Source organism: Paramisgurnus dabryanus, chromosome 22 (genome assembly GCF_030506205.2).
Source record: "Paramisgurnus dabryanus chromosome 22, PD_genome_1.1, whole genome shotgun sequence".
Classification (NCBI taxonomy): Eukaryota; Metazoa; Chordata; class Actinopteri; order Cypriniformes; family Cobitidae; genus Paramisgurnus; species Paramisgurnus dabryanus.
Window position 1 is genome coordinate 17800458 of NC_133358.1, and position 13356 is coordinate 17813813.

Genomic DNA, 13356 nt, shown 5'->3' on the forward strand with positions numbered 1-13356 from the left:
TTTTAAAATTTTAAAAAGACTATCGAGGAAAAACAAACTGCATGAGCTCAGCAGCCAAAATAATAATACATTTAAAAAGGTTTATAAAAATATGCTACTTCAAAACTCTTTTCATGGAAATTCATTGATGACTTTGTTCTCGCTTATTTTTGAAAAAAAAAAAAAACGCGTAATGAGGCAAAGGCAAAACACTCGGAAAGCGAAAGTTTTAATGAATGAAGTTATCGTTTTTATTAAATAACCTTTTATTTTGAAAAGTGACTGTTTTACATGAACCCCACATAAGTCCTTCAATGATTGTATAGTGTGTGCATACTTCATTACTTTACTCCGGACAAAACATGTCCGCAGGCTGCAGATGTTCCTCGCCAATCCAACACTGCAGGTACATTTATGGCTTGGGGATGCTGATAGGAGTCGTGGCTCTCTAGATAGCCATCTCCTTCTGCTTTCTTTTCCTCTCTTACACCAACCCAGTGCATTTCTGCTTACCCCAATATTTTGCTGTAGTGCTTTCGTCTGTTTTGGATGCATCCCGCAGTCTGCCCAGCTATGCATTGCGTCTTCAAGAACATCATCTAAAATGGATTACAGACCTTCGTGACGAACAGTCATGTTTGCCGCCGCATCCTTTTAAGCTGTTGACATAACATAATGAATGGCCAGTTGCCAGAGAGGAGCGATGGTATGAATTAACTCAGAGATTGAGGAAAGCAGAGGCGCATGACTGGAAAGGTGGTTTGTACTGCGTACCCTATCGAGGAAACACAGGGAAAGGGTTTTATGAAACACATTACGAGTTTTCTTCGCGAAGTTGCCTCAGCTTTGTTTTGTAAAGGAGCGAAACGATGCGCAAATGGATAACTGTTCCATAGAGATGGATGGAAGATTTGGCAACCTTTCCCCTGTATGAATCTTTTCAGGGTAACATTGGAAAGGTGGAACGATCGGGAAAGCTAATGACGGACCTATTAATCCATCACCAGAGGGGTTTGGAAACGTTTGGATGGAAATCGTGCGGATGTTTAAATCTTGTTTTATACGAAACTACCAATGAATAGTTGTGGATAACTGGAGTCTCCGTAACCGAATCGACTACAGTGAAATGAATAAAAGGGCTGTGAAATGTTGACATATTCGCTGTGATATTGCAAATCTCGATCTTCTCTTCTAAAAGTATTCCCATCTAAATGGAATTAGTTGAGAAAGCGCTTTGTGAAAGGAATAGACATGGTACATGGGAACAGGTTCCTTCACGGTAAGTCCAGCTCTCGGTTAACTTCGCTCTTCTATCCGCTTAATTTTACGCATGAGGTGTATTTGCATTTACCGGCGTATTACACGTGCCTGACTGTATTCCTGCTTGAACTTTATGTGTGATTGTTAACCGGTTTAAATCCTTTATTAAAATCGTTTAGTGGTATGCAAGTACACGTGCATCATGGCGTTATATCGAGGATTTTTTGATACAGTTGTGCCAATCATCTTTTCTTTCCCAAACTCGCATCCAATTCAATTAGCATTATTGTATTAGTTATTTTCGTTTTTATGTAGCATTTTAATTATTTTAATAACTAAGTGTACGTGTAACCTTATTTAGATTTACATTTACGCACTTGGCTTTGTTCCAAAGTGCATCAGCATGTTTGTTCTCTAGGATTCGAACCGGCAACCGTTTGCGCCGCTAACGCAATGATGCACATGCCTGCTTATTTTTTTATTAATGCACTTCCATAAATCTATACTTATTTATTAAGCTTGATTGATGCTACAGCTTAGTTTCCATGAGTTATAATAATTCAATGCTGTTTTGCTTTTTAATTTCTGTCGCAGTTGTTGCAGGTCTTCTCATGCTTGGGTTGTCTGGGGCAACAAAGAAGGAAGCAGGTAATGATGTTGTGTCACACAAAATAGCCACTCACTCTCCATCTCCATCTTTCCTGGCAATCTCTGACATGTGACTGCTCTCTTTCAGTGAAAAACAATTCAGGAGTGCAGCCGGCAGGTCAGTGTGGTACTTGGGTCAAAGAACCAGAGGGAGGCCTCTTCACCTCACCCAATTACCCAAACAAATATCCCCCAGAGCGAGAATGCATCTACATCATTGAAGGTACAAACCTTTGTGTTTTGCGATCTTGCACATAAATCCATCATGTGACGATTGGGCTGGGTGTTGTTTATATTGCACGTTCAATAGCACAATGGAGCATTCGGTTAATTATTAATGCTTTGGCGCACAAATATGATGTTAGTACATTATCATGGTTTTCATTTGCATTAATAGAATAAATTATGTGTTAACCGAAAGCTTCTTGTTATTATCATTTCTACTGACAGTCATTTTTACACCACTAGAATTAAATGTATGTGAAGGCCTTCAAAACCCTTCATGTAAACAAATGACATCATCTGTCATCAGTTACAGCTGTCAATCATCATGTTTGTTTTCCTTTCAGCTCCCCCGAGACAATGCATTGATCTTTTCTTTGATGAAAAGTATTCAATTGAACCTTCATGGGAATGTAAATTTGACCACATTGAAGTGCGGGACGGCCCCTTTGGTTTTTCTCCAATAATTGGACGCTACTGCGGCCAACAGAACCCTCCATATATCAGATCGAGTGGCCGCTACCTATGGATAAAATTTGTTGCTGATGGTGAATTGGAAGCCATGGGATTTTCTGCAAGCTACAATTTCACAGCAGGTATTATGTATACAGTTTTATACTTCACGGTGCGCCATGATTTTTAATCACCAGAGCTCCTGTAGTCTGGTTTTCTGGTGTCAATAATGTTTATGATTGTGATATGTTATTTTCTAGCCTGATTAATTATACTATGGCATTGAGTTGAATGATTTGGCTTTGCCTGTTGGTCTTTAAGAGTACTGGAACCGGTTCTGGAACCTGTTTACCTCAGGGTATAGTTATCCCCTGCAGGCTGACTTGAATCCTTGATACAATCAGTAGTTGCCCTTTAATTTATCCAAGCCTATAATTCATGTAGCAATTATTCTGGGATGCAAAGTTGTTTATGTCAATGAATATTAGGTAAACTTGATCCATAATGAATGCTGGCAATCCTTCCCAGGGATTGCTTTAATGATCGCCATTCTGCATACACTTTATTGCACATATCATGCATTTTCAGAGGAATCCCTCGAAATCCCTTAATCATGCAAAAGCTTAAAATGTTGTATTCATTGCACTCTGGTGGACATCTAGTTTAAATGGTGTTAGAATTAACTCTTTAATTCACACTCACCATGATTTAAATATTTAAAAATTAAGCCTAAATGCCACATGATACTGACCAATAAGTTTAATAGAGTAATGCTTTTGTAAATTATGGGCAGATGGAACGATGTGATCAATGTCAAAATGCGTACATTGAAATTTAAAGAAGAGTCCTAAAAACTGGAGATGAATTGCACAGCTGTGGCTCTGGGTGCATGAGAAAGTAGCACACAACTGAAGGCAACACAGATTTAGAGTCGTCTTTGAGAAATGAGTTATGAGCCACTGCTTTTTCCCATCTTATTGTGAGTCAAGGTGGAAATTCTTTTAGCAAGTTTGGAATGAATGGCTCCACAGCTTTCCGAGGAAGAAAGCTCGGCTTCCTTTAGTCTTGATAAGGAATATCAGTGGCATATCATTTACATAATTAAGAAGATAAAAGTTCCTAAATTTACTTCCCTTGATGTCAGAAAAAAGCAGAGAGCGCGTCTGCTGTGCTACAGCCAATGGTAACACATGCTAATGTAGAAGGTGCAACAGATGAATGAAAAGCAGGGGATAAGGAGGAGTACAAATTAGATGTGGCAAATTACATGCATGTGTTGGATTTTCTATATTTGATCTCCCTGGATTTTTTGCATTTTATCATTACAGGATGAAGCATTGGTGTATTTAAATGAGATTATAAAACGGTTATTTCCAATCCTTGATTCTGATTGGTCAATAGGTGTGCTTTATTCACGATAAAACACAGCTATGACCGCTTCACCCAAAGGTTCTATTTATCACTGTGCCCTTAGCAACACCCTTAGCAACCACACGTATCGGTTTGTTGTTTTTATTTGAGCTTTCATGCATATTACACATTGGAACACATTTTTGTTCATGGTCAGGGACTATTTTTTCTAGCGGAAGGAATGCTTTTTATTAGTGATGCACCGATGTATCGGCCGCCGATATTTATTGGCCGATTTTTGATGAACTTGAAACCATCGGCATATCGGCAATAGCACGAGAAAGGCCGATACCGATTGTTTATTAATTAACTGCATAAAGAAATCCTTATATTTAAAAAATGAGTTAATGTTGTTAATAAAATAAATGCTGAATAGCAAAAACCACCTTTGAAGGTTGTCATGCTGTCTTATTATATATATATTTTTTAGCTCAATTTGTGCCTCTTTTATTATGTTGGTCAGTTGAATGTTAATTATATCCAATCCATGTTCAGTAAATTAAATTTGATGCAGAAATAAACTAGCTAATAGACCAACTGTATAGTATTGTATACAAGTGTTTAATATCGGTATCGGTATCGGCCAAAAGTTGTCTGTTTAAATCGGTATCGGTATCGGCCTAAAAAATCCTATCGGTGCATCCCTACTTTTTATTGATTTAACTTCATGAAAGTTGCACTAATATTTTTTTTTACGTTAATATTGTGTGGTAACCATTTTATAAAAGCAATATTGTACTTGAGGCAAGTGCTGTTTTGTGAATACGTAACGGCTGAAGGGGTTGCAGGCACTTCGCGTCGTGCTTAATGCCCTTCAGCCGTTACTTATTCACGTTACAGCACAGCCTCTCGTACCTTATTGCTTACATGTATGCCACTAAAATGGTCACTCAATCAAAGCTCTGCTAGTATGCAGTAAAAAGTAGGAATTTAATAAATGTCTTCCTTCATCAAGCCAGGACTCTGGCATCACTAGTACTGATATTTCCAGCATCAGACCTCGTAAATCCTGTTCTTGCTTGCTTTAGCAATCTCAGGTCCAACTGATGTATGGCTCTGATTTCAAGATTTGTATTATTGTACTGCAAGACTACTAGTCCAAAAAGATCTAGTGATACCGTGCAATGACTCTTGTAGCAAGTCGTGACCAAAAGTTTGATAAGGCTTGTTCGACTTCATGCGGAGCAAACAACTCTAATTTTGACTTGCACTCAGAAAGGTCATGTGACCAAAAAAGTGTTTGCAGTTTTATTTGGCCGAACTTTTCCTTTAATGCTCAAGTTTCTAAATTTGATAGAAAAGTAATTAAAAGTGTCTTCACTGAAGGTTAGTTGCTACATCTGAAATTATAGATGCATGGTATAATCCATTGCCGAGCTCAGACGTTGGTTGGCTCTGCGATGGGAAAGTAGAATTAGGTGCACGATGTGTGTAATTACTTCCTCATATCGTGTTAAAATAAAATTGTGTGCACAGTTGTGTGCAGTCACGCCTCGCTTTCAAATGCAATTATCATGCAAGAGTTGTATGAGAGTTTATTGGAGTAGAAAAAGATCTCTATACAGTAGGGTTTCCCAATCTGTTTTGTCTTGTGCACCCCCTCACAGCCCCATCAGCAAGGTTCAAGACCTTTCATAACCGTTCTCTGCATCTACCTAACTAGATTAAGCAGTAAAAACAGGACACTTAAAAGTATTAAGCTCTAGAGCAGTGGCCAACCCGGTTCCTGTAGATCTACCCTACTGCGTACTTTAGTTCCAACCCTACCTGCTTCTAGGGTTCAGGTGTGTTTGATAGGGGTTGGAGCTGAACGCTGCAGGACAGTAGATCTCCAAAAACAGGGTTGGTGACCACTGCTCCAGAGTTTGTAAGTAGTTTCTGTTCAGCCCACGTCTGGTTCATCCATCTGCCCACCCCACCTGTCTTGTCCTATTCTTCTCACTATCTCAAAAACTCACACTCTATGTCTCCTGAGTCTCACTTTCTTGTCTCCGGGGTTCGACTGACCTTATTACCCCACCTTGTCTTTGCAAAAGATAAAGCTGTGTTATACTAGACAAGATCTAGCTGGGTTAAATAACAAGGAGAGCGTCTCCCCTCATGTGCCTTTTCTGATCCCGCTGGCTGTTTGAAGCCTTTGTCCCAGCTGTAAACAGACGCAGAAGTAATAAGGAAAACAAGACGGACTGAAAAGCATTTCTGGGACTGCTTTCGTGATCCAGTGGCCATTTAATAACCTTGTTTGGGAAAGCCTCATGTGGCCCATTCATTTTTTTCAACAGCTTTGTTGGATGCAGTGAGAAGTCTTATATAAGAGAAATGAGTTGAGAGCAGTCCATTAGATCAAAATGTCAAACACAGCGAGGCCCAATAAAAAACAGAACTTTTGTGAGCATTTGTATTTGTGGTTTATGTTTTTTTTTTTTGCTGTCACAAGATGCATAATGCATATCTGATGGTTTATGGGTCCTTTTTACCCCATAAAACTTGACTGTCACTTTATTCATTTTTGTTGACATGATATACTATAAAATGTTATTATATAATGACTTATACAATTATTTTATAATTAGAATTGTAACACTACTGGGAATCATTGACTAAGTTGCTTATGCTATGTGATCACAATAATTTGTCCAGTAGGCAGCTAGAGAAAATGTTTAAGTGTTTACATATTAGAAATTGCCATTTGTTAGACATTGCTAAGGAGTTTTAGCCCATTGCCAAGGGGGTTTACCTGGTTGTTAGCTGTTGCTATGCCCCAGAAGAAGCTGGTTGTTAGGCATTGCTTAGTAGTTTTACCCAGTTGCTAAGGTATTAATTTAGCCTTGCTTTGCCAGTTGTTAGGCCTTGCTAAGCATTTAACCTGGTTGTTAAGATTTTGATTTAGCACGATGTTAGCATGATTTACCATGATAATAACTTGATTTTCATTATGCTAGCATGATTTACTATTATATCAAAATGATTTACCATGATGCTAGCATGATTTACCATGATGATAACATGATTTTCATTATGCTAGCATGATTTACTATTATATCAACATGATTTACCATGATGCTAGCATGATTTACTATGATAATAGCATGATTTACCATGATTTACCATGATGATAAAATGATTTCCATTATGTTAAAATTATTTACCATGATGCTAGCATGATTTCTCTGCTGAAAAAAACTGCATACCATCAAGACCAGCATATGTTGTGTTTTGGTGCTGGTTTGCTAGTGAACACCAGCTAAACCAGCATCAGCACCAGCATTAGCCCCAGCTAAACCAGCACCAAACCAGCATTACTACCAACATCCTATGCTGGTCATACCAGCAAGACCAGCATATGTTGTGTTTTGGTGCTGGTATGCTGGTGACCACCAGCTAAACCAGCATCAGCACCAGCATTAGCCCCAGCTAAACCAGCACCAAACCAGCATTACCACCAGCATCCCATGCTGCTCATACCAGCAAGACCAGCATATGTTGTGTTTTGGTGCTGGTTTGCTAGTGAACACCAGCTAAACCAGCATCAGCACCAGCATTAGCCCCAGCTAAACCAGCACCAAACCAGCATTACTACCAACATCCCATGTTAGTCATTCCAGCAAGACCAGCATATGTTGTGTTTTGGTGCTGGTATGCTGGTGACCACCAGCTAAACCAGCATCAGCACCAGCATTAGCCCCAGCTAAACCAGCACCAAACCAGCATTACCACCAGCATCCCATGCTGCTCATACCAGCAAGACCAGCATATGTTGTGTTTTGGTGCTGGTTTGCTAGTGAACACCAGCTAAACCAGCATCAGCACCAGCATTAGCCCCAGCTAAACCAGCAACAAACCAGCATTACTACCAACATCCCATGCTAGTCATACCAGCAAGACCAGCATATGTTGTGTTTTGGTGCTGGTATGCTGGTGACCACCAGCTAAACCAGCATCAGCACCAGCATTAGCCCCAGCTAAACCAGCACCAAACCAGCATTACCACCAGCATCCCATGCTGCTCATACCAGCAAGACCAGCATATGTTGTGTTTTGGTGCTGGTTTGCTAGTGAACACCAGCTAAACCAGCATCAGCACCAGCATTAGCCCCAGCTAAACCAGCACCAAACCAGCATTACTACCAGCATCCCATGCTGCTCATACCATCAAGACCAGCATATGTTGTGTTTTGGTGCTGGCATGCTGGTGACCACCAGCTAAACCAACATCAAACCAGCATAGACCAGCATAATTCCCATGCTGGTCCATGCTGGTTTGATGCTGGGGGCTTTTCAGCAGGGTTACCATGATGTTAGCATGATTTACAATGATGTTAGCATTATTTGCCATAATGATAACATGATTTCCATGATGTTAACATGATTAAGCATGATGTTAACATGATTTACCATTATGCTAGCATGATTTACCATGAAACTAGCATGATTTAACATGATGTTAGCATGATTTATCATGATACTAGCATGATTTAACATGATTTTAGCATGATTTAACATGATGTTAGCATGATTTAACATAATGTTAGCATGATTTGCCATGATGCTACAATGATTAAACATGATAATATGGTTCTAACATGATGTTGCTATTTTAGTTTACATTTTTGACATGTTTGACAGATAATCGCTATTAGCTAGCGTGATGATATGTGCCATTCTTCTCTGAGGTGCCGTGGCCAGGATTTCGGGTGCGTCTTCCGGAAGTTGTATTTGTCGACCGCACACGACATCAAGGTCCTTACATTTCAGTTAAAAACATAAGACATACAATCGTAGTTTCATTCTTACCTTAAAATTCTAACCTTGTTTTTCTGAAATAGAACCTGAAGTAATAAACCTCAATGATGTATGTGGTCGACAAATATGACTTTCGGAAGACGCACTGGAAATCCTGGCCAGAACGCGTCATTATTCATATTCACTGTTCTATTTATACACTCAAAGGATGCAGCAAATCAGAAATAAGTACTGTAATCTCAGATTCAATAATAGCCTAAGGTTCTGATGTAGTGGGGGTATTTGATCTCCTAATTTGTGGACTGTAGATTGTATTGACTTTAAATCGTTGTAATGACATCTGAGATTAGAAAAGAGAGCTGGATATATGGCCCCTCTGTTCACATGGCCTCTATATAGAATTGAAGTGTGATGGATTCAAACCCGAAAAATTGAAAATTGAACCTAGGGAATTAACTTTTGGTACATTCAGGTGGCCGCATTTTACCACCACCTACCTTTTCTCAGGTCCGATAAAGTTTGAGAGTGCAGAAGTCTCCAGTACAATCGATGTTTAGATTTAGATAGATTTAGAGTCCATAATGTGACAACACTTCATCTCAAGATGCATAATCAGTCACTATTATTTTACGATGGTTTGGCATGCTCTCCCTTTATTATTACTATTATTATTATTATTATAGATAAGAACAGTGATTAGATGGGAGACATCACAGATAAATTAATGAATGTGAATTTTCCATTAGCAACCAATCATAAGGATATCATATCAATTATAATTTTGATCATTATGGGGCGGATTCCTGGACAGGGTTTAGATTAATCCAGGACTAGGCCTTAGTTATATTAGGACATTTAAATAGTTTTTACAAACATAACTTATAAAAAACAATACTGGTGTGCATCTTGAGACAAAACAATGGTACTGATATATGTTAAGATATGTCACTGCAAGGTTTTTTTAAATGAAGGCAGCTCAAATATGCATTTTAGTCTGGGACTAGGATAAGCCCTGTCCGGGAAACCGCCCCCCAAAATTGTAAATTAAGAATAACTGATACATTTGTTTACACTTGTCATTTTGCAATCATACTGCTTTAGTATGCTCATTTTATTTGTTTCATGGGACAACTCACGATTAACCAGTTCAGCAATGCCTCAAAATTACATCGCTTTAACAGGAATAAACTGCTTTTCCCACATTGTCTAGTGAATTGTACACTTTACTATGGCAGCATCACTACCCATTATAATATCTTGGAAGCTCTTTGTGGAAAATTGCACACTTAGTGTTTCGCTTCAGATGCTACAGCGAGAATTAATCAGAAAAGAGGCACATGAAATGCTGTTCCCTTCTGAAAATGGATTTAGTTGTGGGTGATTCAGTATACAGGAAGAAACATTTATGGGTTTTGCACTGTGAAGTCTGCACAACATAAAATTTGATGAGTGCAAACACAGCAGGGAATCTAAATGAGAAAACAAATGTGGAAAACATAAATTAATGTATCTCTTGAAAACATCGCCCTGAACATATCCATCATGTCAGAGAAAGAAATTTATAGAATTGGTGGAAATAATTCTGGGTGTTTCTTCAAAGGTAAACACTTTTAATTTTGTGGACTTTTTAAAAGAAAACTAGCTTAGAATAGCATACGAATTATTAAAGGACAAGTTCGGTATTTTAGACTTAAAGCCCTGTTTTCAGATTGTTTATGGTGAAATAGAATGGTTTTGACTGAAATTTCGACATTTGCGGGTGCCCTGAGAATTTTCGCGTGTTTGTGTTTCAGCTCAGACCTCTGCAATGGGTTTAATGGTGCACTGGAACAATCCTTCCTAAAATGCATTAAACTTTCGTTTACAAAGACGAGAAACTCACCGAGTGGTTAGGGGTGTTCACTGATATGCTCACAAAAATCACTGCAAAAGATGCTTTCCAACAGCTGTTTTAGCATTCTTTGTTAACTTGTGGACCTATTTTTCCAAACGCCTCACACCCGTACATTCTTCCGCTTAGAGCTTGAATAATAGAAACTCCAGCCCAGGTGGTGGCGCTAATCCGCCTTTGCCAATTGCAAGAATAGAAACAAAGTTCCCGGCGCGGAGTAATACCGTACCTCACAGGACATCTAATACAAGTCCATGGGGCTGGTAAAAACTACGATAAAACCTGTTGGAATGCGTCTTTTGGAGCGATTTTTGTGTGAGCATACCAGTGAACACCCCTGACGACTCGGTGAGTTTCACGTCTTTGTAAACGAAAGTTTAATGCATTTTAGGAAGGATTGTTCCAGTGCACCATTAAACCCATTGCAGAGGTCTGAGCTGAAACACAAACACGCGAAAATTCTCAGGGCAGCCGAAAATGTCGAAATTTCAGTCAAAACCGTTCTATTTCACCATAAACAATCTGAAAACAGGGCTTTAAGTCTAAAATACCGAACTTGTCCTTTAAAGAAAAACACCACTGTTTTTTATTATTTTACTATATTTTAGCTCAACTTAGATTAATTAAAGGGGACAGAGAATGGAAAACCAGTTTTACCTTGTCTTTGTTGAATAATGGTAGTCTACCCGCATTCACGAACATACAAAAAGTGCTAAACATGCTAAACATCTCAGTCTCATAGAAATTCCTCTTTTAGAAATGTCAGCCAGTAAACGGCCCAATCTGAAAAACTGATGCTTATGACATCACAGGCATCTCACTGCCCCTCCACTTTAAAATAATTGGCTACATTTTTAGAGTGGCAGCAAAGTCAGCCAATCAGTAATGAGATTGCAAGTTAAACCAGTAGGGGGAGGCCAAATAGGTGCAAAACCACTTGTTTAAAATCCCCCACCCAAAAGAGCTATCTGAGAGAGGTTTTTAGGAAGCTTCTAAGGCATTACAGACCCAAACACAAACATTTTTTGTCTACATGTCACATTACACAACAAGGATAAATACCCCGTTCAATCATTCTATGTCACCTTTAATACATCCCAATTTTTTTCAATGTGTGCACTTTTAATCTTTGTACAGCCTAGCCCCATTCATTGCTATGGCTCCATACAAACGTTTTATTTTGTGCCACCATACTTACTCGTGTAACTACTCATGTAACAGTTTTTAAATTGGAAAAAAAAGAAGTGTTTGGTGGCTTCTAAATTCACCCCTCTTTGGAGCCATAGGAATGAATGAGGCTAGGCTAAATGCTAACACATTCACGACGCGCTGTACAAAGATTAAAAGTCTAATTTGAGGTAAGAACATAGTAAAATATAAAAAACTGTGGTGTTTTCCTTTAACATTTTTAACCATGGATCACAAAACATCATACGGGTCAATTGAATAAATAAACTGAATAAATTAGCTTTCCATTGATTTATGGTTTGTTAAGATAGGAACATTTTTGCCGAGATACAACTATTAGAAAATCCGAGGACGCAAAAAATCAAAATATTGAGAAAACCACCTTTAAAGTTGAAGTCATTAGCAACACATAACTAATAAAAAATTTTTTATTTATTTACGGCAGGACATTTACAAAATATTTTCATGGAACATGATCTTTACTTAATTACCCTAATGATTTTTGACATTATAAAATTGATAATTTTGACCCATACAATGTATTGACTGGTTTTATGAGTCAGGATCACATTTATGGATTTATTTGTCTCCTTAAGCATGTGATATGCTTTGATATTTGCCTACATTTCACACCAAGCTGACAAAATTAAATGACGCACATTAAAAATATTTAGTTTAAAAGTCATACAGTAATTTCTTGATTTGTCTTTATTTTTGTCACACAAATTTAATCTCAAGTAGTCTCTTCTCTGACACGATTAATTGGCTTCATACACTACACTGTCAAAAAAAAAAAAATGGTTGAACAGTTGAAATCTCCATCCCCTTGACACATGAATCCTTATTTCTAAACTGGCTCTTGGGTCTAAGGTAAAAAACTTAATTTCCCCTTTGTCATGAAAAATTCAGGTATGCCACAGTAATGCCTAAAGGAAATCTAATTTGCTTAAGTAAAGCTATCAGACTGAGTTGTTTGGCACGAGCTCCTGCCGACAAGGAGGAAAGAAACACCAGGGCTCCTTCATGTGTTGTTTATCTCCTGCAAACGAATTCGGCTGTTTGTATTGTTCTGTATCTGGGAACCAGGTGCAGTCTAGACTGGTTAATGGAGCATTGAATTGGTTTTAAAGAGCAGTACTTTTGTTGTAATTTAAAAACACCTATCTCTGTATATTATTATCATGCAAAGGCAATTTTGTAAGGTATTGTGTTTATGCAGACCTAATGCAGACAATGATTTTGTTCTCTGTAGTAGAGCTCAATTTACTTTTACCTTGGAGGTCACCAATCTCAACATCCTCCAAAAGCACTAACCGTTTGTACTGGCACAGAATGTGTGCTGGCTTATCAAAACCTACATTTCACTCAAGGGATATCCAGTGTGTTTATCACAGCCACCAACCAAAACTTAAAGAATCCAATAGTACAATGTTATTTAGCTCCCAACATTTTTATCTCCCTGTCCTGGCCTGTTTTTTTCTACTAGAGCCAATTACCCCCAAAATCAATACGTGGACTAAGTGTGCTTGCAGTCAGCAAGGGCGAGAGAGAAAGAGTGAGTG

General features: G+C 38.4%; 1 protein-coding gene across 3 annotated transcripts in view; it reads left to right on the plus strand.

Moving 5' to 3' along the window:
* Positions 1–325: 325 nt before the first annotated feature.
* Positions 326–13356, plus strand: part of neto1l (neuropilin (NRP) and tolloid (TLL)-like 1, like) — a 111175-nt gene continuing 98144 nt past the window's right edge. Inside the window, exons 1-4 of one of the 3 annotated variants that reach the window (XM_065294996.2) lie at positions 326–1258; positions 1834–1887; positions 1976–2110; positions 2457–2705. In XM_065294996.2, the coding sequence (XP_065151068.1) occupies positions 1231–1258; positions 1834–1887; positions 1976–2110; positions 2457–2705 (466 nt within the window). In that variant the 5' untranslated portion in view covers positions 326–1230. The remainder of the gene's footprint in view (positions 1259–1833; positions 1888–1975; positions 2111–2456; positions 2706–13356) is intronic. The other 2 variants (XR_010546607.2, XM_065294994.2) reach the window with 2 other exon arrangements.